General features: G+C 37.1%; 1 protein-coding gene across 1 annotated transcript; it reads right to left on the reverse strand.

The window, feature by feature from the left end:
• Positions 1-1698: 1698 nt before the first annotated feature.
• LOC146137048 (uncharacterized) lies at positions 1699-21340 on the reverse strand. Its single transcript, XM_083395155.1, has 5 exons — positions 21116-21340; positions 19533-19589; positions 5983-6056; positions 5610-5764; positions 1699-4449 (listed from the first exon to the last, which is right to left on the reverse strand). Exons 1-5 carry the CDS (start codon positions 21210-21212, stop codon positions 3411-3413), a joined length of 1422 nt encoding a protein of 473 aa, XP_083251281.1. The 5' UTR covers positions 21213-21340; the 3' UTR covers positions 1699-3410.
• Positions 21341-25092: the final 3752 nt, after the last annotated feature.

Here is a 25092-nt window from a genome sequence, read left to right on the forward strand (position 1 = left end):
AAAGAGTAACAGGGTTGCGGAACAGACTTGGACAACGAGATTTATTTTAGCTTTTTAAAATTAGATTAGAATTATATTTCAATCATTTTATTTTTTCGAATGAGATTAGAATTAAAATTAGCGAATTATTTAAAAAAATAAGTATCATCTAGAATTTGAACTAGAATTACATTTAACTATTCACAATCAAATTAATGTAAATCGCTTATTATTCTAACAACAAGGAATGGTAAATATTTCCTTTTAATTTTATGCCTTTTAGCATAGCCCATATTTTTAGGACTCTGAAATTTACATTCAAGTCGCTCCGTTCAAAAAGTTTCAATTCAAATCTTATTTTCAACTAAGATACTAAAAAAGCCGTTGGACAAAATATAGTTTTTGGTAATATCCGAATAAGATAAGAACTAAAGTTAGAGCACACATACAATTCACAAGTTAGATTAGAATTAGAATTAGCCGTATTTTGCTCTAATTCATTAATTTAGAAAACTAGAATTATCTAGTTGTCCATATGCTGCGGAGTCGGATAAAACAACCCGAGCCGGAGTCCAGCCAAAAAAATGAACCCAAGTCCGACTCCTACCAAATGTGCGATTTTATGTACCGCGTCCGGCTCTGCCTCCACTGCCTGTACTTCACCCATTTACGTAACTAAATTAGGGTGGACATTTAGCATTTCACTTAAAGGTGTTTCATATCAGTGACTGGTTTGTTTTCTAGAAAGGTATAATTAACCATTTTTACACCATTTTGTATTTCTTTCAATAATTAAGGAAATTAGAAGCTGTAATTTAGTAACAAAATAAATTTGAGTTTTTAGGATATGTAGTAAAATTTTGACAAATAACTTAGCACGGCCCAGCACGTAGGCGTAGCCAGGGGGGGCCTGAGGGGCCATGGCGCCCCCCCCCCCCCCCAAAATAAAAATTTATAAACATTTTACTCTTGTAACTTGTTTTCTTTAGGATTTATGAGCAGTACCACAACAGTCGATCACAGACATGCCACACCTTCAGTTGTCATACATTGTTACGTCACAAACGATGTAGTTAATGTAACGTTTGCTATACGATAATGTAGTTTTACTACTTTTAGACAGTTTTTGCTCATTGACTGTTTTTTAAGCGTTAATATCCAGTCAGTTGCTGCTCGAAACGGTTTGGTAGCATTGTTATTTGTGTTCGTTACGGCAGTTAACACAATGACAAAAGCTAAACAAAAAATTCCAACTTTTTGCCCCACCCTACCAAAAAAAATGTTCGGCTTGCTACGCCGCTGGCCCAGCACTTATATTTCACTGATTGAAAAAGAAATATTCGAAACTTTCGAAATGTTACCTACTTAAAATGCATAGCTGGAAAATATTCAACCATATGTTCCATTCCGTCTTACAATTTGCGGCCATATCGGTTTCGAAATGTGGCACTGCGCATGCGCACGTCGGACTCGGGACTCGGGACTCGGGACTCGGGACTCGGGACTCGGGACTCGGGACTCGGGACTCGGGTAGTTTTAAGTTCTTACCCGAGTCGACTTTGACTCAGCAGCACTGCCTAGTAAAGAAATAGTCATACCTTGCATAAAATGATTGCAGGCTACTGCTATTGGCTTCTTTTCTTACAGAATATTAGTTTTGATTTATAAACTCGAGAGCTTTTGCATTTAAATACGTTTAATGCGACAAGAGCTCACGTTGTATTGCACATATGGTGTCAGACACACAAAAAGAAAAAACGGTTCAAATAAAAGGAAGAAAAAAATGTATAACGAGGACAGTAAGAAATATAAAACAATAATAAAATAAACTGTAGAATGAAATGAATAGTTATTTAGCCGGAAAAGCACCATTAAATTCAACATCTGAACATCGAATATTTGGCATAATGGAGGCAGTTCACAACATGTACCTACTGTATTATGATATTCATTCTATAAATAAAGAATAACCACACTTACCTGTGTACACAATTTTTCAAGAAAAAAAAATGTCTATATAATGGCCAACATATTTAACAATTATGTGGGATATGAATAAAAATATCACAAAATTGGGGAATATATTTAAAAAAGAACTGCAGTTGAACAAATATAACATTTGTCGGTTTCATTTTCATAATAGATAAAGATTTGAATAGCTCAAAAGGAATAGTAAACTTGATCTCGGGCTAATTTTGTAGAAATCATTGAGTGGAAAAGAGAGCTTCACTGTTCTTAGAACCGCAGGAAATAACAGCTCGATGGTGTCTTGCTACTCAAGTGTAGCCGAGGGTAAAACGGTTAATTTTTAAGGATCTAAGATTACAAAGACATATATATGTGTGTGGTTTATAAAGTGACAAACAGCATCGGAACACTTAACAATACACCGGTTGCTATTCGTCAAACTTGGGCATTTTGTCTAGTTAACACCAACTGAGCTACGTTGTGGCCAGAGATATCCGATAATATCGGAGCCGATGTCCGATACCAAGTGGTAGTATCGGTGCCGGTCCGATACAAAACTAATTAGTGCATTTTAAGTCATAATTTGCGACCCAACACAAATAATTCCCAAAATGCTTCACAGAAAGAAGATTCCCCGAAAGCAACTTTAAATTAACTTTCACTTTCAGTGCGTTTTTGTCAAAACACAAAACAAAAAAGGGTTGTAGTGTGACGTAGGATGAATATCGAAGTTTATACAAGCTCCGACTTGTGTGAAGATAATTTTGTTATTTCAGTTTCATATATAGTGACGTTGCAGTAAAATCCTAGTAGGCTAGGGATGCTGCAATCTATTTATTAATTTAGTGGGTGCCGTAAACCATAAAATGGAAACCACAGGTTTAAACTTTCGCGCAAAATGGCTCAATTCCGCTGCGCATTTAGCGAATTCATGTCTCTACCGACTGAGCTACGCGATATAATTCATGAGGCGTTGTTGTTTCAAATCACCTTAATGCAACTTGAAATTAACTTTAAATTTCGCTGCGTTTTTTGTCAAAAAAGCGCAAAAATTGTCCTAATTCTGTTGCGGCTTCAGTGTTGTCGCGTGGCAACTTGCGTCACAATGGACGATGGCGCCACAATGCGCAATGACCACCAATTACGTGACAATGAACGTCTTGAAGCTCAGTCCTGCTGCGCCTTCAACGATAATTTGCGACCCAACACAACTATTCCCAAAATGCTTCACAGAAAGAAGATTTCCCGAAAGCTTTAAATTAACTTTCACTTTCACTGCGTTTTCGTCAAAAAAGCGCAAAATTCGTCGTAGTTCTGCTTCGCTTTCAGCGCGTTAATGACTCTACCACTGAATCACGCGGGCTAATTGATGAGGTGTTGTTCGCTCACCTTACATCAACTTAAAATTCACTTGAAAATTCAACTTCCGCTGTGTTTTTTTGTCAAAAAAGCGCAAAAACCTCCTAGTTCTGCTGCGCCTTGAGCGCGTTCGGAGTTTCAGTGGTGAGAGATCGAATCCGCTTGAAGCCGCTGCGGAGCAGATTGGAGGGTGAGCGCGCCCTCGTGCGGATCTTCTGCGTGCGTCCGTCGCGACAAAGTTGCAGGAAAGGTTCGGAAGTGCAGAACTCGTGCTCGCGAAGTACATATTCCTTCTCCTTCAAGTTCAACTGACAGGCGAAACACTCAACACCCTTAGACCGCGCGTGGGCACTAGAGGGAGGCGTTGTGACGTCATTCTCGAGGCCAACAAGGTTTAGGCTTTCGGTGCTTCCGGCAGCGCTGGTCGTCCGACTGCTGTCGTTGCCCTCTGATGACGTAGGCGACTGGATTTCCTGACAGACTGGCGATCCGGCCACTATTAGGGCGCTAGAGAGGCCGCTCATGATGTTGTTGTTGTTCAAATTTCTCTGGCCATTGTTGACGTTATTGTTGCGTAACAACAGCTTGGATTTCGGCTCCCGGAAGCTGCTGAACTTGCGTCCCAAGCGAGGAGAGAGCTTACCAATGATGCGCGAATGTCCGAAGCGAGATTTCTTAGGAAGAGCGAGCCTCATCACTGAAGAAGAGCACCTCAGATCATCCCCCTCCTCTTCACTGTGAGAAGGGGTTCCGGAGTCGGACTTGGGAGCCGAGATAATGCTCACCCTGGGTAGCAGGGGATTCCCCTCGCCGGTGACCCCGCTCGACGAGTTTGACCTGTGGTGACCTTTGTGCGCGAGCGCTGATTGGTCGGTTGTAGGAGGCACGACCAACTGAGGTACGAGTCCGACTCCGATGGCGGTTGCGGATGACGCGAAAGTCCCAAGGATCTCGGAGGAAGGAGGGATGTGGTTGGTGGGTGTCCGGATGCGAGTGATGAGCTTGGACCATCCTTCTCTTGCCGAGGACTCGTAGAAGTCGCACCTAAGTTGCTCCGCGAGCTCGAATCCCTCCTGGCGGGAAACTTTGCGAGGGAAGTCGAGATCGCATTTGTTGGCGACGAGAACAAACGGAGGAACCCGACTGAAGAGGAAATTTGGAGGTTATTGTAAGTAATTATGGACTCTAGTCATAAAACCGAAATAAAAACAACATCAACGTGGGAATAAAAACAATTCTGGATACGACCAAAATAGGAATAATACCAAATAGCCGTAGTAACGTATAAAAAAGTTCTAACCCCGTTGGAAGACGTAACTGGTCCGAATCAGGTCTAAACAACATTTTACCCAACCCCAAACCCACCCATAAGTACATCACTAACTCCCCTAATAATTTCAACCCTAAATCCATTTTCTAATCCCACCCAAAAGTTTTGCCCAACTCTGGTGTAGAAGAACATTGAAAGAGGCGCGAAAAACATAAATCGTGGCGTTAAACAATGTGGGCATTATCAACCAACAAAAAAACGCACGTAAAACAGTTTAAGACACACAAAGCTCTTATGAGGGCAACAAAACGCCAGAACCGCGCAGAAAGTTAATGTTGCGCGTCAAAACAGCATCTAGTTGTGGGCCAACATGTGATTTGCCACACACGACAACACAAAGCGTTTTTTCACTGGAGTTAGTGCAACTTGAGGGCGAGGCGGCAAATTGCATTCAACTGTCCAAACGGTGCGTATCAAAAATGCGTAACATAAACCTTAGGCTTCCCAAATTGGAGCTTTAGTGCGTTGGATTTGGAGGGTTTGTGAGTTTTTACGGTTGTAAGGCAACTCTCTGGGCGGATAGAGTCCATATTTTGTCGGTAATTGGATTACTTAACAGAGTTAAGCGGCTAGCAAGGCAGTATATTGGCAAAAGGTTCTTGTTCTAAACGCTGCATTTTGAGAATTATCCCTGTAAAGTGCACCGGAAATTGGCTTTTACAGCAAAGATTTGGTTTAAAATTAATCCGAGTAATTTCCTCCACAACAAAGCGATATTTAAAGTTGTCGTTATAAAAAGTCGACATTGGCCTTTTGAGCTTTTTCACAACGATAAGAGTTATTTCAAAACGGTCACAAAATCTATTCTGTATGGGCCTTGACATTTATTCATTCCACGTCTAACTACAACCTCAATTTTAAACTACATCCTCAATATTACAAAGTATACCAAGTTATTTTTTACCAGAATTTTTAGAAGTACAATCAATAGTCCAAAGTATATCCGCCAAAGTATCGTTCCTTTGTAACTCACCTCAGTTCTTTATCGTCCATGTCTCCCATTTTATCAGCTATCTTGGTAGCAGTGTCCTTAAGTTGTCTGAAGCCTTCGGGGTCGGTGGTGGAATAAACCAGCATAATGGCTTCGGCCCAGCGGAAGTGATGGTCGATTGATGCAAGACGCATGCCCTGTAATCAATGCCTTTTGTTAATTGCGTGTTGCGGTAATTGTAGTGTATCTATACCTTATTTTAGAAGCAGAGTTTAAGTTGTTTAATATAGGCTAAAAAGCCATATTTTTGTAAGTATATGCGACTAAAAAAATGTTTAATAATTATAAAAATATGTAAAATCTTACAGCATGGGATCGACTTGTCCTTATTAAGGTCGCAGATCACGTGACTTACCTTGTCGGACGTATCTTGGATTGTGACGCGAAGACTTTCACCATCTACACTTGCTGATCCATTGCACGTCATATCTAGAAAAAAGAGGTATTTTTATTTATTTTTGAAAAATCAAGAAGTTGTTTGCGACATTATACGGAATTTGTAAATCAATGGCGACAATGATATTTAATTGAAGCTAGTTTTTCACTAAAAAAAGTTAATGATTTTATCAATTCTAATTGTTTTAGGGAGATTTGCACCAAAATAAAACTTACAGACATTTTATTGAGAAAATTTATCACACGAATTGCAATTAATAGACAAAAAATTATTTAAGGCAAACTTAGATTTCTGTCCTGTTAATGGCAGTAAAACAAACGTGTTAGGTTGTATGGCTTTTGTATGCAAATAAATGAGCGCTACAGCACGAAAAGGGCAGAGCTATAAAAAACTGAATTTTGACAAGCGCTATATTCTCCACATTATTGCACGACCATGTAGTAGTTGAAACAACAGCGTGAAAGAATGCGTAAAACATGGAGGTCCAGTATTTTAGACGAAAAAAGTTCAAAATATTTATGAAGGGTTTTTATTGAATCATCCCTCGATATCCACCATTAAAAAAACGATACATGGAAAAAATAATGAGCCCAAGTAGATCGCCATCCATGTTGTGTATGGGTTAACAAAAAACTTCCAAAAAACGATTAATATAAAAAAAAATCTAAAATACGGTTAAAACGACGAGTGAACAACTTTTTAGTTCACAGTTAAACTTTAGCAACTATTGTGTGATTCATCATACGCCTGTATTTTAGAGTTCTATTTTATCACTACATCGCCTATTTATCACCGCATTCATTATGATGACACAATATAAGTTAACAGGCCCCTAAATCGAGCGGTTCACACATTAACGTAACAATAGCCCAATTATGACGAGTTTTCGAGCAGTTTTAAGGCGGGGTCTTTTATGAGTAAGAGCTTTCTCGCTAGAAACCATTACAGGGGACTTAAGTTGGTCGCAAAACCTCTTTTTTCATGTTTACCCCCCGGGCGTTCTGGTTACTGCTACTGCTGTTGGTCGACATTTAGGGTTGGCGGTGTAAAATGCGTCGCGCTGTGTTTGTGACTCATAATGGTCCGCGAAAGTGATTTTATCGCAGCGAAACACGATCATTTTTGGCCGAACGATGCTTTATAGTGGGTTAGTGGAAAATGTTGCCAATTCTATTGAAATTGTAGTAAGAATAACAAAGCTCATACACAAGTATATGTAGCATATTGAATGTTTTGAATAAATCTTCGTTTATTTTCAATTTTCAAGATAGAAAATATATTCTAAACGTTCAAAATGCTACTTATACTTTTGTATGGGCTTTGATATTCTTACTACGTTTTACTACAACCTCTAACCATTATGCTCCAAAGTCTATTTGAAATTGCGTTATTCATTTTTTTCACCTATTTGCAAAATAAGGTATCAAATTTTGTTTTTTTAATAAAGCAAAACGTTACTCACCGGTTTAAACTGTTTTTTCCTATGAGGCACACAATTGCCAGGTTTCAGATTTCACTTTATTAGATTTTTTACCGAAAGAGGTACTTTCAAGGTTCAATACGTCAAACCGCTTGTGGCAAGAACTCGTTAGTTGGAAGTAATTGGCCACAACGCTGACGACCCTGCACGCATTTTGACGTACAACTGCGGCAACAAAAAAATGTTTTTCCGGAAAAATTGCGATTTCGCCACCATACTAGGGTACTATAGTTACACACAAATTCACTCCCGAGCCCCCTCTAATTGAGCGTGTTATTGTGACGTCACAGCCAATACGCGCGCGTCCGCGAGGCGTTTCGGCGTTGAGAAAACCAAACGAGAGTTTAGGCTTTTGAAAGGTTTCTAGTTTCGGGCGCAAATGAAAATATTCACGCAGAAAGATTGGCGCTTTACTTTGTTATGTGTGATGATGAATTGATGAGAAATTAGACTTTTACTCTTTCACTTTGCCACTAAAGGTTATTCTTCGATCGTCACTCAACAGTAAAGTTTCTACAGGGATTATCGGGTGAAATTAATAATATTTGGTTGTTTGGGCTCTTTTGTCATGTTTTTAAACAACTTAAGTTAGGATACACGGGTTTTTGTTAGTAATTTCTAAGACATAACATTTCATAAAATCGACATTTCGTTGTTTTCAAACGTTTCGGCAATATCCTAACTATTAATATACAAGTGTGTATTAATAAATAAACAGGTCCTCTGGTAATTGTTATTGTGAACTCATGCGTATACTAGTTGCAAGTCAACTTTCTGTTGGTGAAAAACAACTTCGGCGCTTGTCTTTGGCGCAAGTGCGACTTACAAAGCAGTTCATCCTAATATTATCAATATACACAACATGTGCATATTAGTTTCAAGCCAGCCTCTGTGCGATCTTTGATATTTTTCTACATGTCACAATTTCCCTGGACTTGATATTTTACTTCAATCTTTGCGAAATCTAAACGACAAAGGCACGTGCGTTGATACTTTAGCCTGTATTTCGATCCTTGATTACAGGTGGATGTTCACCTTTGTGTGACCCAAGGCTGATGGAAATGACTGGGACAACACAATCAACACCACACACGTGGGGAAATATTATTTAATTTCTATTAAAGGGCGTATTTTAATGGAATTCAAAACCATTGTCAGCAGGTTTCTGCTTGTCGGTCACTGTTCCGCTGACGCGTATATTAGTAATAAAAACTCAAAGTTTTAAAACCTGAGTAAAACCAGGATCAGACATTTTTTAAATAAATATATAATTTGCCTTTACTGGCGATCCCACTCGGGGTTTTAAACTTGATCATTTGATTTATTGTACTCAATCGTGCACAAAGAGTTTCATCAAAAGGCTTGCCAATAATTGCAAAAATCAAATTCATAAAAATTCCTAATCACCAGTAAATGTGTAGTAAGGTTAGGCCCCTACAGGATAAGTATCCTTTTGAAGGTTTCGAATAACATTTAATTCATTTTCAATATCCCGATGCCTACTTCTGTATGGGCGTTGATATTCTTATTACGTCTTACTACAACCTCAACCATTATGTACCAGTGAATGTAATATTCCATTTTAGTCAGTTTGCAAAGTGTGTTGCAAACGTTAGTAAGTGCCGTTTTGAACTATGTTATCCCTGGAGACTCCACGGATTTACCCTCCGCGGTTTGGTGCAGGGAAAAATTCGATTTTGGTGAGAGGTCATATGCAGGTGGAGCAGTACGACTTCCTCTGGTGGAAATACCCAACCAATTTGACGCACAAGTTTAAAAGGTGGATTTTAAGTTTCAAGTCGTAAAAAAAAACAATTCGTGAAACTACGAGAATAAGAGGCTAACAAAGGTCTAGTAGAGACCGGTAAGTGGTCCGCAGTCGTACGATCACATAACGTTTAAAATATTATTCCGATGATACAAACAATTCCTTTGTTTTGCTTTAAATCTTGGAGCATAATGACTGGAGGTTGTAGTTAGACATAGTAAGAATATTAAAGCCCATACAGAAGTAATATTCCTACTTTGTATTGGATTTGATGTTCATTCTAGGGTTTTTGTGGTTTTAAATCGTCTGCTCATAGTATTGTCTGCATGAGATTATCTTGCTCACAGAAAATTAGGTTAAAAAAATTACATTGTGGTTATTCGTGGAAATTCTAATTAAAAAGGCCCCCAGCGACTCGCGACAACCTCAACGTCGCCCAAGGGAGCGCGACACGCGGTAGTCGAGATGTCGCGCCGGAGAAAAAGCGCGCGCTATCGCGACCTTGATCGGACAAATGCGCCGCTCTCATCCAGTTGCCAACTGCGAAATGCACTTAGCGTAGGAGAGCAAGGCTTATCTCGTGACACGTGCTTTGTATACTTGATACTTGCGCGATAAGATCTCTGTGCATCGCAAATTGCGCTGCCTTGAGAAAAAATGCAGGAATAATGGCTTAGGATGCAAATTGATAAGTTCTATGTGTTGCTCTTTTGGCCCCAAAAGGCCCTGGCTTACTTTGAAGGCGAAAAATGGCCTAAAATGGGGAAAATATTGGGTTGGATTTCAAAGATATCTTGGCGAAAGCCTAAAGCAATACACTGGATATAGGCGGTAAATAATACGCTGCTATTGATGGCAATATCCTACAATATACTTGGGTACTCTAAGGACGGATTTGTAATGTAGCTTGATATTGAATTTAAAAAGCCAAAAAGGTCAAGTGAGTCGACATTGTCTTAACGTTTAGTTACGAACTTGTTCCATCTTCAGTTAATGTTTATAAATCCTACAAGTTTCTTTAATTCTACCATCCGAACAATAGCTAATTATATCGCCTCTTCAGTTTCAAATAACGTTTTTATGAAGTTTTGTTGCAATACAAATTTTAACCAATGTTCTAAAACAACGTCAAACAAGCCAAGATCCAAATAAACTTACAACTCCCGAGTCAAACTGTACTTCCGCCGCGAACGGATATACATCGGCGTCTAACTGGCCTCAGGGTTGACAAGCAGAAACGTCAAACTTAATTAATTTTCGCTCTGCTGACTGACAGGCCATTTATAAGTATATTGCTTGTTGCTAAACACCGACTACTGCTGCTTAGTGTTGTACGATTAACATCAGTATTTACACGACTTAGCGCCTTTAAGGCGGGCCGGTTATACAGGTATGCGTTGCGTACACGGATCTGGGTATTTTTCTTGGGGAGGGGGTTGGGGTGTGATTTAATCTCTGAGAGCAGGGGTAACTATTATTCTTTTTTTCAAAAAAGGGCGAGCTGGATATAAGTATAAATACGTTGCATGATTCGGGGGTTATTTAGTACAACAGGGGCAAGTAGGTCAATTTTTTTTAATAGAGAAACGGATAAGTGTAATGATTGACGATGGCGGGCCGAATTCAAAATTTTGTTCATGTTTGCGACAAACATTTTCGTTAATTTAATCCATTGTTACTGTATTTTAGCTCATTCAGTTTCAAAATTAATTTTTCAATTCAATATAAAAAAAAACGATCAAAAATATAAAGAAAACAATTCAACCAGTACAAAATTTTCAACTTCAATCGCGAAAGTTTTTTATCTAAATTATATTTCAAACTACATCGTATTTAGAAAACACAGCTTATTTTATACAAGAGAAAAAATGTTTCCTTTGGACCTTGGCTGTGAATAAATTCAAACTGTTATACGAAAGGTTAAAACAATATTATCGCTTTACTTAAGAACCAAGTTTGTCCCCATTGGTGAAATTTCAGCGGCCTGAAAGCAGCAATTCAAAATTCCTGCCCATCTAGATATGAGGTTAGCTTACACAGAAGGTATCTACCATCAGCTTCACACTTCTTTACAGCGTATTCACTTCTTTGATATTGGACTACATTTTCACCGATAAGACCCCTTTGACATATTTGCGGTTAAATCTGTTTAAATCTTCATATATTTGGAGCATAATGGTTGGAGGTTTTAAGTGAGATGTCGTAACAATATTAAAGCCCATACAGAGGTAGGTATCATTTTGTGAACTTTTTGAATGTCTCTTGATTGCATATCTCTATATTTATGAAAAAATAAATTTTCAAAACGCACAAACTGCTACATTTTTTGTTCTTTGTTTGCTAGTGTTATTTATTTTCGATTTTTTGTGAAATCAAATAAATGACGCATTTTGTATATGCTTCGAAATAACCCATAGGCTTCAAAGTAACGAAAAAATGCCATTTTAAGTACCATGTTGACAGCATTTACATGAAACGCATTGACAGTTAACAGGAAGTATAGCATTAATTCTGTTTGTAGGTTATCAACAGACTATATTTGGTGACAAAATATTTTAAGCAGGCATGTTATTAATCGTTTCCGGTTAAATCTATTTTGCATTACCAGACAGAAAAACAAACACAAAAAATATTGCCGAAAAGTTAATGGATTAAGCATGTAACTTGGATATCACCCTTCGAGATCATTCCCCTAGTGATTAATAGTAAACGCAGTTTCTACAAAAACAATCAGACCAGCTTTGCAATAAACATCGGAGTTTTGCAAAACCTGATCACAAGTTTGCAGCATAATGGTTGGAGGTTGCAGTTGGACGTAGTAAGAATATCAAAGCCCATATACAAGGAGAAAGTATTTTGTAAATTTTAAATAAGTCTTAAGATAAGTGCTGGTGTTATAGTTGGATGTAGAATTAATATCAAAGCCCATACAAAAGCATCTTTTCGTGAACATTTCGAATAACCCTAAGATAATGTCTGGAGGTTGCAGTAAGACGAAGTCAGAATATGAAATCCCGGATAGAGTAGGTGGCATTTTGAAGGTTTCAAATATATTTTTATTCATTAGATCTGAGCACAAAGAACGGTAAACTTTGCTTTTTCGACCGGTTGTGTAAATGTTTTGCGAACCAATCGCTACAGCGTGGAATTTAAGCGACCAGGGTGTGGATTTAAAAGCGATTTGCTGCGACTTGGTTGCGAGTTAGTCGGTTAAATTACGACGCCTCTTAAGGCGAGGTTTTTGCTTTGGTGAGTGCTATTTTGTCAAGAACTGTTCACGCAAATACGCGAGCGTTATACAGTAAAAAAACATTACAACGCAATTAAAAGCGGTTTTAAAATCATTAAAAAAAAACATTCGGGCCCGCGTTGAAAAAGTTTGAGAATCCCTGCACTAAAAATATACTGCATCTACACTGTAAAGGCATTATGGTGGTTTCAACAAGGCATTAAAGATGCGAACAAGATGTTGTGTTGTTGTGGGCATCCTTTCCACCCGCTGTATACATGTAACGCCCATCAGATAAAGCATAGTCGCGTGGCTAGAAATTTTGGGAGATTTCGAGGAGAGAAACGCCTTAGAACGCTATTTTGACGTCGGGAGAACGCTATTTTTGACGTTTTTGTAAGCGAACTAAACACAGGAAATAGATATAATAATAATATTTAAGGTGTCTAATAAGTATAATGTCTTTGTATTTCATTTTACAAAGTTTTGGAGAAATCTTTAACCGATCTCAATTAATCTAACCGTGTGAATTACTGCAGTCGGTGACCCAGTTAAGGGTCTTATACCATAGGTTGAGAAACACTGCAATAACCGAATGTATATCCTATAACAAGCTACTTTGCTTTAGTAATGGTTCGACAAACGTTATAATGGTTTAGAAAACGTAGTAATGGTTTGACAAATGCGAAACACCTGGCGATTAACTAAAAATCATTTTTAAATGCACTCCTCAATTAAAACACTGTTGGTTATTTTGGCTTAGACTTAAAACGTTGTTGTGTAACACAAAAGTAACAAGTTTAGGGCGAAATTTACACGTTTAAGGCGATCGTGACACAAACAGATTAGGTTGGGATGGAGAGGTAGCAATTTGCGGTGAACCTAGGGCTGTTGGAAGCCACACCGATCATTATGACCAAGTGACAAGACTCCGGCTGGAACGGTTTCCTAGTAACCTGGTATAACGAGCGTACTTAATTTAAAGGTTTCCTGGGTTTATTACAGTTTCGTAAAAGTGCTGGGCAGGGTTTGGTGGTTTGTGGGCTGCTATTACATCCTTGGTTTTCCAAGTTCATTTTCGCTAATTTGTGACAACAGTAAAATGTCCTGATTAAGTGGTTGCTTCTGGATAAGTAAAATGGCTAAAATTGCTTTCGTAAATGACGATCAACCTCGTCTAAATTATTTGCCCATTTTTAAACAGACCGCTTTATTCTTTGTGCAGACATCTCTATGATTTTACAGGGCAACTAGAGCGTAATTTAAAAAAATATTTAGAAATATTTGGGCCTAAAGAATTACGAAAGACACATTTGCACACATTGCCCGAAATTTCCTTTTTGACGAAATTAAGATCACTTACTAAACTCTTGCCAAATTAGGTTTAGAAAAGCAATTTATTGCGACTTTATTTGGACGAAATCGACTGGTTCAGGGTATATTTGAAAAATGAAAACAAAAACCATATTAAAGGTCATAAACACACGAATGTTTAAAAGTGATTTAAACATGATGTTACAACTAAACAATTTTATGACTTTGTCCATTTTTTATTTCTTTACCAAGAAACGCACGACATTTTAAAATAAACAAAGAAATATGTTAATGGCAAACTGAATGTGTAAAATAAGAAAACATGTAAATGACGACAATGACTTCAAATGGGAGAATATATTCTTTGGACTTTCCTTTCTAGGCAAAGTCGGTCATTTATAAGGAAATTTGTTGCTTATTCTGATCCTATGCTTTAAACCAGTTTTCTCAACCTATGGGCCGCGACTTATATTTTAATCGCCGTTTGACGTTGTTTGGAGTGATTTTATGGTCACATTTATTGAGATTGGTTCTGGTCAAGATTTCTAGACAATTTGAGAAAATTGCGGACTACGGATACATAACTTATTGGATGAGGAGTAATTCATGCTAATTGTCTTGCGTTTTGTTCACTTACAAGCAGTTGTTTTCGCTGTTATAGTTAACACTACGTATTTGGCTTTAAGAATCACTGCTCTCTTGTTACAGATCCGCTGAAAAGTAGCTTTAAATGTGCTAGCTTTTATAACTGTAGGGCTATTAACGGCGTCTCATATTTCACACCTATATATTTCCACACTGAAAATATTCCAATATCATCTAATACAGAGTTAACCATTTTTTTTTCATTAAGGACCGGAAAACTGTAAGGACTGGCAAACGTGAGCCGGATGACCAATTTTGTGTCCAAGAAAACACTGCTTTAGTCGGTCAACTGCCAACCACAACCCGAGGTTGGCGACGAAGTGAAACCGATATTTTGTTCCGACCTGTCACAACGAGGCTGCTTGGGGTCTATAGTTCTCGCGCCCTTGCATTATTAATCGCGCTTTCGCGTTCTTTGTCGCGAACTCACCCCCCCATTCTCTCCGCGTTTGAAGGTCAAACGGGGCAAATTTTTGGAATTTTTGTCTCACCTTTGGACGAAAAATAGAAAAATTGAATTTAATAGATGCAATTTCTTTGCTGAGCTAAACTGGACAAACTTTAGTGGAATTATATGTTTCTTTTTGCGTGCCAAGTTTAGGAAAGACCCATAATGGTCAATAACCTACTTTGTGTATTCATGAATTACTTCCTGATTTTTGTGGAAGCTTTAGGAGTTATCGTATGTTGCTGCAACCTTTTCAAAAGATTGAAACAATTGAACGTGGATAAAAAAAATTCAATTTTATTTTTGTACAGAGTTCAACGTCTAAAAAACGTGTCAGAAAGGAATGAGCGGAAATGACATAAACCCATTATTTATACATTTGACATCTGGAGCATCTTGCAAAAGACGGCTCGTATCTATATTAGGATGTCTCAGTAATTTTGTAACTGTTTAGAAACGACATAAACCCGACCAAAATGAAAAAAACTTATACCTTAGACTACGCCATGTAAATCTCCAGCGTTTCAGGAATCTGAAACAAACTGGCCTTGAAAAAATTTAATTTCGCAAATTTGTTGTTGTTACAATAAAATGCGAGTCGCCTCAGTAAATAAACACAGTCAGTGGTTGCGTTAAAACGTTTATGTTTTCATCAAACATCTCCGAGGTGAAACGAACTATTGCGTCTGCTTTAATGTTAAGCGGGAATAGCGTGAGAGCACCAAACAGCAAATTGGCCACACGGGAAATGCGCTGTACGCTTTACGAAGGCAAAACTAAACACTGTCTCGTTTTGCGCGACGCCCAAGTTGGTGAGTAGCTGGATATCATGTTTGTACTACACGAGCAGTACATTTGTGTTTAAAAAAAAAGAGTTTGTATACATCTTGGCGCCTAAACATTACAGCGAATAACCTCATACAAAATTGAGCTTGATATGATCAGGGTGCCTTAGAAATAGATTCAATTTTAATCCTAAAATGCTGTTTTTTAGGAAAGAATGTTAAAAAAAGTCCAGCATTTTAGACAATTCTTCTAAAATCTTCAGGTTAAAAAATATTGGTATTTATTTTATTCGTGGTGTGTGTGTTTCCGTGCCACAAAAAACGTTTAAAATAGACTTTAACTTGCAAACATTACAACCTGCGTTAAAATGGTTGAACTTTTACCCACCTAAGCATATTTTAACAAGAATTGTAAGCCACAGTAAGACATCTTAATATTAAAATGTTGTTTAAAACTTCCGATAAAAAAACATATTACAGTATACCTAGAAAACTTTAAGTAGGTATCTTCTTTAAGCGATTAAAATTTTAAATACTTAATATTGATTGGAATTCGGTAAACCGAAAGAAACTTCCACGAACCCGTTCTCTTTGGTTACTAATTGCATAATTGATTCAGTCCAGCGAAATTTTTAGGTCTCTTAATAAAGTCATTATTTCGCGGAACCCCCCAGAACAGTGGCCACAATCGGATCAGCGGACGGTCTTGTGACGTAGGTCCTTGTCACCGAGGCCGCTTTATGACATCACAAGTGCATCGCGCGGCGCAGGGTTATGAGGGTGCGGGTGTTTGAACAGTTGAATGCGAGAGGGATTAGGAGTTGTAGAGCAGCGGGGGTTATTTTAGGAATGCCAGGAATGCTCTTGGTTCCCTTATTCTTTAACTGGGGAGCTTGTTTTGGTGAATATTCTTTAGACTTTCTATTTTAATAAAAGCCAGTTATTTATAAGTTCTTAAGAGAAATAATAATAACATGGTACCTACTTGTATATAAGCTGGACAGTTCTTTCGTGAATATTTTTTAATCAAAGTCAGTCGATTATAATAATAAATTTCTCTTAACAACTTTTACGTCAAGCTTAGTATTAATATTTTTGAGGCTAGGATTTTTAAATCCAGGGTTGAAAGTAACAATGGTCCACCGAAACGTTCAAAATGATATCTACTTCTGTATGGAATTTGATATTCTTATCACGTCCTACTACAACCTCCAACCATTATCCTTCAAAGAGAAATATATATTTTTCTTGAGAATTTATAAATGACTGACTTTGATTAAGAAATGAAAGTCTAAAGAACATACTTAAACTTATGTTCATTGCCGTCATTTAGGTGTAAGGGTGAGGAGATATGTTTAGCGAGTCACATTCAGTGTGACTTATTTCGCTAAAGCTTGTTTGAATATAGCTAGGACGCATAAATTCGAGTAAAACAACTGTTTTTTGTTGCAACAGCTTGGGAAAACACCACGGAATGCAGGAGCTTAACTGAGCTCAGTGCTTTATAAATCACCTCCTTGTAACGTTAGTTTCGTGTCAGAAGGACTGTAATAACAAGGCCTTGTACGCAGCATTTAAACACTCCAAAACAGCGTTTAAGAGCCGAAATTGCGGAACGTGAAAACCGATATTTATATATGGTTAAGCACTTAGCCAACGGTATACAGCATTGCTTGTAGCAGTTTAACTAGAAACCTTGCACTTGAAATGCTTTACCCGCTGGAAAAGTCAATTGCGCCAATTAGTAAGGTGGCGATAATTTTAACTTTTACGTTCGCAAATCATCGGTTGTACTCTTGTGAGATTTCTTGGACTTGTCAGCGAGAGTTTTAATAACGTTTCGATTAAAAGTTGAAGATTTACGACGACGCTTTCGGCTTTTTTCTGGTAAACAGGCCGAAACTAATCGGGCTTCAATGATTGAAGTTTAACAAAATCCATTTAAAAGATCCAAAGGCTTTCAAATTCGCCAGGTGCGAATAAATGGGATTAAATTCTAACTTTTCATATCAGGAGTGGCCGTAAGCAGCTAAAAACAACATGACATGAAAGAAAAAATTTCGCAGTTATTTTAAATAAGATTTATCCATATGACGTGGAAAATCCAAAAACGTATTTTCAATTATTTTTAATGGACCATCTGTTAGAAAGAAACGTAAGGCAAAATATCCGGATGTTGTATTTTGAGTAAATAAACGTCAAGACCTATAGAAAATTAGGTTATTTTGTAAAAGTAAAATGAACATAGCGCATATACAAAACTTAAAATCTAATAAAATAAATAAATATTTATTCGACAAGTTCAAAATACCAACTGTACTTCTTGTATGTGCTTTGGTATTCATTCTACGTCTAACTACAACCTTCAGCCATTATGCTACAACATCGAAAACACGATTTAATAATGTATTAGATCAAGAACGTGATGTTTTTGGCTTAATTTCTTCATCAATTCTCCCATTCTCACACGTTAAAGCAACTTTATCAGTCAAAATTCTCGTATCAGTGGTGCATAAAGCAATGCAATCTGGCACCCAATAGGGGGTATCCGTTTTCCCGCCCTTTAGAAGGGATTTGGCGGGAAGCACGCAGCGCAAATATTTAAGGAAACAAAAAAAGCGGGATTATATCATTCAGCACGTGTTAAGCTTGCTTATATTACGAGCAACTGCGTGGCCATTTAAGCTTTTAAATCGAAGGGTGCCGTTTGAAGCACTGACCCCAAAACAGATCTTACTGATAAACCTCGACACCAAGATTAGTCGCAGTGTAAATATTTAGCCGCGTACTTATTGGTTTTCGGATGCGGACGGCGAAATGTGGATATAGGACGGACACTCAGACTGCCGCACATAATAATTGGCCCTTGGTACAAAACTAAGAAACGGAAAACCCGTTTATTAAGATGTTTTAGTAAATGTAGAACGAATATCAAAGTGCATACTGATTCGATCGGTGGTCTCTTTGTCATGTTGAAAATGAATAAAGTATTATTCGAAAAATTTATGTGTTGTTGTATGTCTAATGGTCTATGTCTAACTATAACCTCCAGCCATTATGCCCCGAAGATATACATTTCACACATATGAGAGAATCGTCAATATCTAAACACGCACCAAACATTAACTAATGCACGTGTGAGAAAAATAATCAATAAAACTCACTTTTCACCATTAGAAAACAACGTTTGTGAACAACGAAATTTCGATTTGATTGAATATAATGGCTTTAAGGGGGATTGTCACGTGCTATTTCAACTCACATTCTTTGTCGTTTCTTTATTTTTTTTACGCTTTTATAGTAATGCCGGTGCACAATCACTAAATACCGGTTAAATTTCGGGTTGTCATAACTGTGATCGATTTCACAACCTTCCAATGACGCATTCCCGTGTTTGAACAGTGTTGCTGCAATTGCGCGTCAAAACGTGTGAATTCAAGGCAGGAAATATGTGTTTTTCGCTTCGCCCGACTGACGCTAAATAAAAGTTTTACGAAATCTGGCATGGCGCGCCATTAAACATGAAAACACAAACCTCAAAACACTCCCTAAACATGACGTGCCATGGTTTGCACGCTCTAACGCAAATGTAGAGACCAAAGGTACGGGAACTGGGAAAATATGGCAATAAAAACTGTTTTTTTGGAATTCAAAACCCGCAAAAAACAGGTGCTTTTATAGTTATAGAAACTGGAAAAATGTGACAGAAAAAACTATTCTTGAGAGTTTAAAACCCGCAAAAACAGCTGCTTTATAGTTTATAGCACCCAGGTTTGACCGAATATCAATTTGTGGCCTGTTGAACGACGGTATTAGCTACTTGAAAGAAGTTTTCTCACCTGCGTTTTCCAGATATTCGTTGATGAAACGACGAGTGAGAAATCGAACAACCAAAGCTGTAAAAAATGAACATAAACTAGTAAGTAAGGTGTCACATCGAATGAAATAAATCGTCACGCTCATAACCAAAGTGCCTAAGTCATTTTTTTATGGATGGGTAACAAGGAGTGACTTAAGCAAAAAAAAATAAAAATTTGGAAAAAATGACTTTAGGCAATTTGGTTATAAGCGTGACGAAACACGAAAACGCTACATATATGACGCTGTGTTACCTCAAGTTTGGATAAATTTGATAAAAAATATTTAGGATATTATAAAACTTAAATATTTTTTCTCTAAATTATAATGGCGACTTTTAACAAAATAATATATATCTTGGTTAGAAAAAAGCTGTAATTAGATACATGTTAACAACGGTTTAAATTATATTGTTGCTTTTGCGTTATATTTTGTTGTTTACGAAACTTAAATGTAAAAGCGTTTTGTTAAAAAGTGGGATTAAAATGTCACGAGATTTATCTAACGTATTTTTTTTAATAAAGTAAAGTGATTTTTGACCAAAAATAGCAAAATGCGACACTTTTAGTGTTTTGTTAGAAATTGTGGTTATAAAAATAACGCTATTCAGAAAAAAATGCCATATTGCAAAACAAAGTGTGATGATTTAGAGATAAAAGATCATACTACTCTTTAAGTGACGCTACTTCGGAACAGCTACTAAACTGCCGAAGTGACAAGATACTTAGATGCTTAAAAATTGTGATATTTTATGTGGTAAACTAAAAAGCGATACTACTCTTAACAACAAGTGACGCAACCTTCAACGTAAGAGCAGCTACTAAAAATGTCAAAGCGACAAGGTACTTTATGCTTGACAACATGACAAGTGCGAACAAATGACGTAATCTTCCAGTGATGCATTGGCGCGAAGTGGCTTCACATGAGTTACATGTGATTAGATCGCGTGGAATGTGCGCTGGTAAATAGAGGCATTGTGAATGGATGGTGAATGGCTTGTGGGTAGTTTACATTGGCACATAAGGGCCCAACTCAAGCCACTGTTTTTTAACTTTCTAGTATTGCTAACTACAGGAAAACTTCATTGATTTCGACCATTTTTAAAACAATTAGCAGTCAGTTTGTTTTAAAGTAGCACTAACTTGATTTTTTTCTTTTTTCTTAGCAATATACTATGTATAAGTTAGTCAGTGATTTTTCAACTTTTGGTAACTTTTTTAGTAAATCTCAAAGCCCATATAGAAGTAGATGTAACACTTAAAACGCTTCAAATAACATCTGTGGAAAATAAAAAAGAGATATTCGAAACGTTTAAAATTATACCTTCTTCGCACTCAACTAAAACCTAATATTGGAATAGTGGACAACTGGACATACTTCAGACAATATTTGTTTTATTTTGTGACCCATTTACCAACTTTTTCTGTTTCACAGCCAACTCGTTTTCAACATTTTTAATCTTGAAGCCCAACTTTTAAAATGTTTTTTTGTTTTGTGTAATGATTCTCTTGATTTAACCGGCATTACAAAAACCACAGAGATTATCTTTTTAGCAGTAACTCACCTGATTTTCCGACCTTCCGTGGCCCAACCACGACCAGTTTGAACTCGCGTAGGTGGTGCGGGTTAAGTGCGGACCGCGGACTTAAGTCCATAACCATCGTTCAGTTCCGCCTTTTGCAAGAACCCACTATAATGCTGATTGCGTCCGTGAAAAGCGAAACGCGGTATTTGCAGACGAGAGCAATTAATTGCGAAAATGCCTCTTGTTGATGGTGATTTAACAACGTATATTTACCTAAAAACATACAAACAATGTGTTAGTTTGTTGTGGGTTTTTATATGGCTGCAATTGATATAAATATTTTTTTTTAGTTATCATGACATTAAAAAAATAATGAAAGAGCAATTCCAGCAATTCACAAAATACTTTTTACTTCTGTATGGGCTTAATACTGTACTACGTCTAACTTCAATCTCCAAACTTCAGCATTTGATTCATAATTCCCATTATTTAAAGCTTTCTAGATTTCTAAATAACAACTGGCACTTTATGCCTGTCACACATTTGCTAAAACATTTTTTATTTATTTATAAACCTTGTTTTTAATATCAAGGTGAATCTTGGAACAACAAAACTAAAAGATTTCGGCCCTCAGAGCCATAAAGTCCTTTATGCTCTTAGTGAAGTTTCAAGCGATATATTTAATGAGTAATAAAATGTTGAGAAAATGATGTTATCGCAGTTTTTCAACGCATAACACGATCATAGTGTAATTAGAATCGGGATTTCATTTCAATTTTGTTAAATTCCTATACGCTAGCTGAAGGTAATGAGGGTATGATTAGGTTTGGAAAAACAAACAGGATTTACTGTGAAAACACCAGAGCTAGATCAAATTGAGCGATGTTTTTAATTTGACCTAACACAAGAAAATAGAAAAACGCGACAAATATAATCCTCAGAAAACGAAATTTGAAAAAAGTATCTTCGGCCCAAAATGTGTATAAAATAAATTAAAAAGTATACGCGGATTTTAAGTAAAAAAGCGGCATAATTTAGATTTTAGACGAATAGCGTTGGACATCCATTGGCTCATTTCCACCAATTACCAGTTCCCAAAGTTCATTTTAATTGCCCAGCACCGGGAACTACTGTTGCCAATTAACCCTTTAATCTGCACAGGGCAGGAAATGTAAGAGCGGGCAAAATTAACTGGAATTAGATAATCAATCGATGGAGCTAGAAAATCGATCAGCAAGGTATGAAATATGCATAAGCGGACTCCGAACAACAAAACAGCTAATGCTACTTAATACACGACCTCTTTACCTTTCCTCCTATGGGACTTTGCCAAGGAAAACAGCAAAGACCTTTGCAAATGGACTTTTTGGAAGGCATTTAAATGGCCTTTGTCAGATTCGTTAAGGATAAGCGAAGAGCAGGTAATGGGAGTCTTTTGAGTAATGGTTTGGTCATTTTTATCTCGATGTTGAAAATGAATAAAATTATATCCGAAATGTTCAAAATATACCTCCTTCTTCTATACGGGTTTAAAATTTTTACTACGTCTAAATACAACATCCAGCCATTATCTTAAGATTTTTTTAAAACGTTCAAAATGTTACCTACTTCTATATTGGCTTTGATATTTTCACAAGTTTAAACCTAATATAACTAATATTTCCTAACACTGCATTTACAATGCGAAAATCCCTTTAATACTGCATTTTCAACTCTTTCTAATTCAGTTACAATTTTCGAGTCTAAAAACCGCTGCAAAGATTAGTGCAAACCGGCTTCTGAATTTTGCAACGACCCCTGCAAACAGTTCTATAAAAACTCGGCGTCCGATGTTTTCCAATTAAACGTCCCAATGACGTCATACGCATCAGATATTATTTGCTGTGCGTATTTGCGCTGTCCAGAGGCGACCCAGAACGGCTTGAAGTTTGTCATTTGGCGCCCAGACCCAAACCACTGCTGTGTACACAAGGTCGCCAACAGTCCAATTAAAATATCTCGATCAACATTGCGATGGACTTTGAAGCTAAACCCCGGTGAACCCTGAAAATTGCCTTGTAACCTTTTTTTTTATTCGAAGCCCATTTTTGCAACATTTTTAATATTGTGGACATACTTTTAACAATATTTTATGTTTTGTGACCCAGTTTTACGACCTTTTTTGTTTCGCGGCCCATTTGTTTTATTTCATTGGTTTAAGCCACACTTTTAACGATCATTTTTTATTTTGCAACCACATTTTCCCAACTTTTTTGGTTTGGCGGCCAACTTTTTTTCAACATTTTTAATCTTTAAGCCCAACGTTAACCGATCTTTTTTTTACTATCTGGCTAACTTTTGCTAAAATTATTGCAAAACTCACAATACGGTTTGAGGGCAGAAAAAAAACGATCTTAGCACTTGTATATAAAACTGTTTTAATTTCTTAAACAACTATCAAAAAAATTAACAAGTATCGTGGTTTGATTCGAGTTTTTTAATCTGTGAACAAAATAATACGCTTTAAAGCTTTAGTTTTAAGGCAAACCCTCCGAATATATCACTTTCGTATAGTTAGAACCAAAATGCAAGCAACATTTCCACAAATGCCCTTCGCTCTTAACAACACCAGCTTATATAGAGAATCATTTACGCTTAAATTCGATTTTTTTTTCAGAAGCGTGGAAGCCATCTGGTGAAATATGCAATGCAGCAGGTGCCTGCAGATTGCAGCATTACGTAAAGCATTGCGTAGATTATATTGGATGCGAAAAGTTTGTTAAATGAAATCAGTCTTTTTTTTATTACATAAACCAGTCTCGGTAACAATAGGTAAAACTAAACGGCGACCCAATACTGGGTCGCGACCCATGGGTTAAAAAAACGTGGTTTAACTAAAATAAACACGATCCCCTTAGGGCAGTGGTTCTCAACCTGGGTGACGCGCCACTCTAGGGTTTTTTTAACGCTCAAGGGTGCCGAGAGATATTTCAAATTCTTTAGGATTTCAATTTTTGCTCTATGGTTAAGCTTCTTGACACAACTTTTATGTACGATAAAATTGCCAAAAACTACAAAAAATTTTAACCCTGTAGCACAGTTAGTGTGCTGTTTCAATCTTGTTTATTGTAACGTTACAGTTAAGCACTCAGCGAAAATACGAGCAGGGGTGCAGCGAACTATTTATGATTCTGCAGGGTGCCGCAAGCCAAGCAAAAAAGGTTGTGAACCACTGCATTAGGGCCACGGTTGGGAAAGGCTGGTTTTGTCTGTGGTTATAACCCCTTCACTTTATAATCCGCCTGTACAGTGAATAGGTCTTACTTTTGCTTCTAACACTTAATTTCCACTCGAAGTAGCTGATTGATTGAGCGCTTTATATTTGGTTCATTTCAAGAACCAATTCCGAATGAAGCGAGTAATTACCACGTATCGATTTTTACAACTCATTTGTTCTTGAGAACTACCACATGGTCTTTAAACTTACCACACAATCCGGTACACATTTTTTGCTTGATATTTAAGGTATTGGCGTAATTTTTGCTTGATTGTCGGCTATTTTGCACAGGTTTCTTTTGCTAGGCTTCAAGTTCCGATCTAAACCTTACTTAAGAACCTTTCTTTTTCGTTTGATTATAAAGTAAGTTATATAATCCGGACAAATTACAACACAAATATGACAAATAGGTCTTATTTGAATATATAACAAAACTACAAACTTGCTTTTTCACTTTAAAATAGACAGTTTTATTCAAAAGTTTCTAAGTTCTCTTTTTTTACTTACGCATAAATTGTTTTACATTTTTTGTTAAATTTTGAGATATTTTTATAAATGATTGTTCAACGTTGCCAAAAAACGCCCCCATATAGAGCATAATGTTTACAGTCCAGTATTATTCTGCACTGCGCCAGACGCACAACGTATTGAAAACAGCAACTTTGAGCGCACAAACGGTTCAAACACAACTTCACAGTAAGTTCTTTATACATTCGGTTTACCGGCATGGAAACTCTAAACATTTAGGTCTGTTACCTTC

The sequence above is a fragment of the Ascidiella aspersa genome, chromosome 8 (genome assembly GCF_963924565.1).
Source record: "Ascidiella aspersa chromosome 8, kaAscAspe10.2, whole genome shotgun sequence".
NCBI classification, from domain to species: domain Eukaryota; kingdom Metazoa; phylum Chordata; class Ascidiacea; order Phlebobranchia; family Ascidiidae; genus Ascidiella; species Ascidiella aspersa.

Bases quoted from the DNA above. Each gene is read 5' to 3' on its own strand.
- LOC146137048 (XM_083395155.1), bottom strand. From the start codon at position 21,212: ATGGTTATGGACTTAAGTCCGCGGTCCGCACTTAACCCGCACCACCTA. The intron at 19,590-21,115 runs GTGAGTTACTGC...CATTTTTTACAG, and splicing joins ACGGAAGGTCGGAAAATCAG to CTTTGGTTGTTCGATTTCTC. The intron at 4,450-5,609 runs GTGAGTTACAAA...TTTCCTCTTCAG, and splicing joins ATGGACGATAAAGAACTGAG to TCGGGTTCCTCCGTTTGTTC.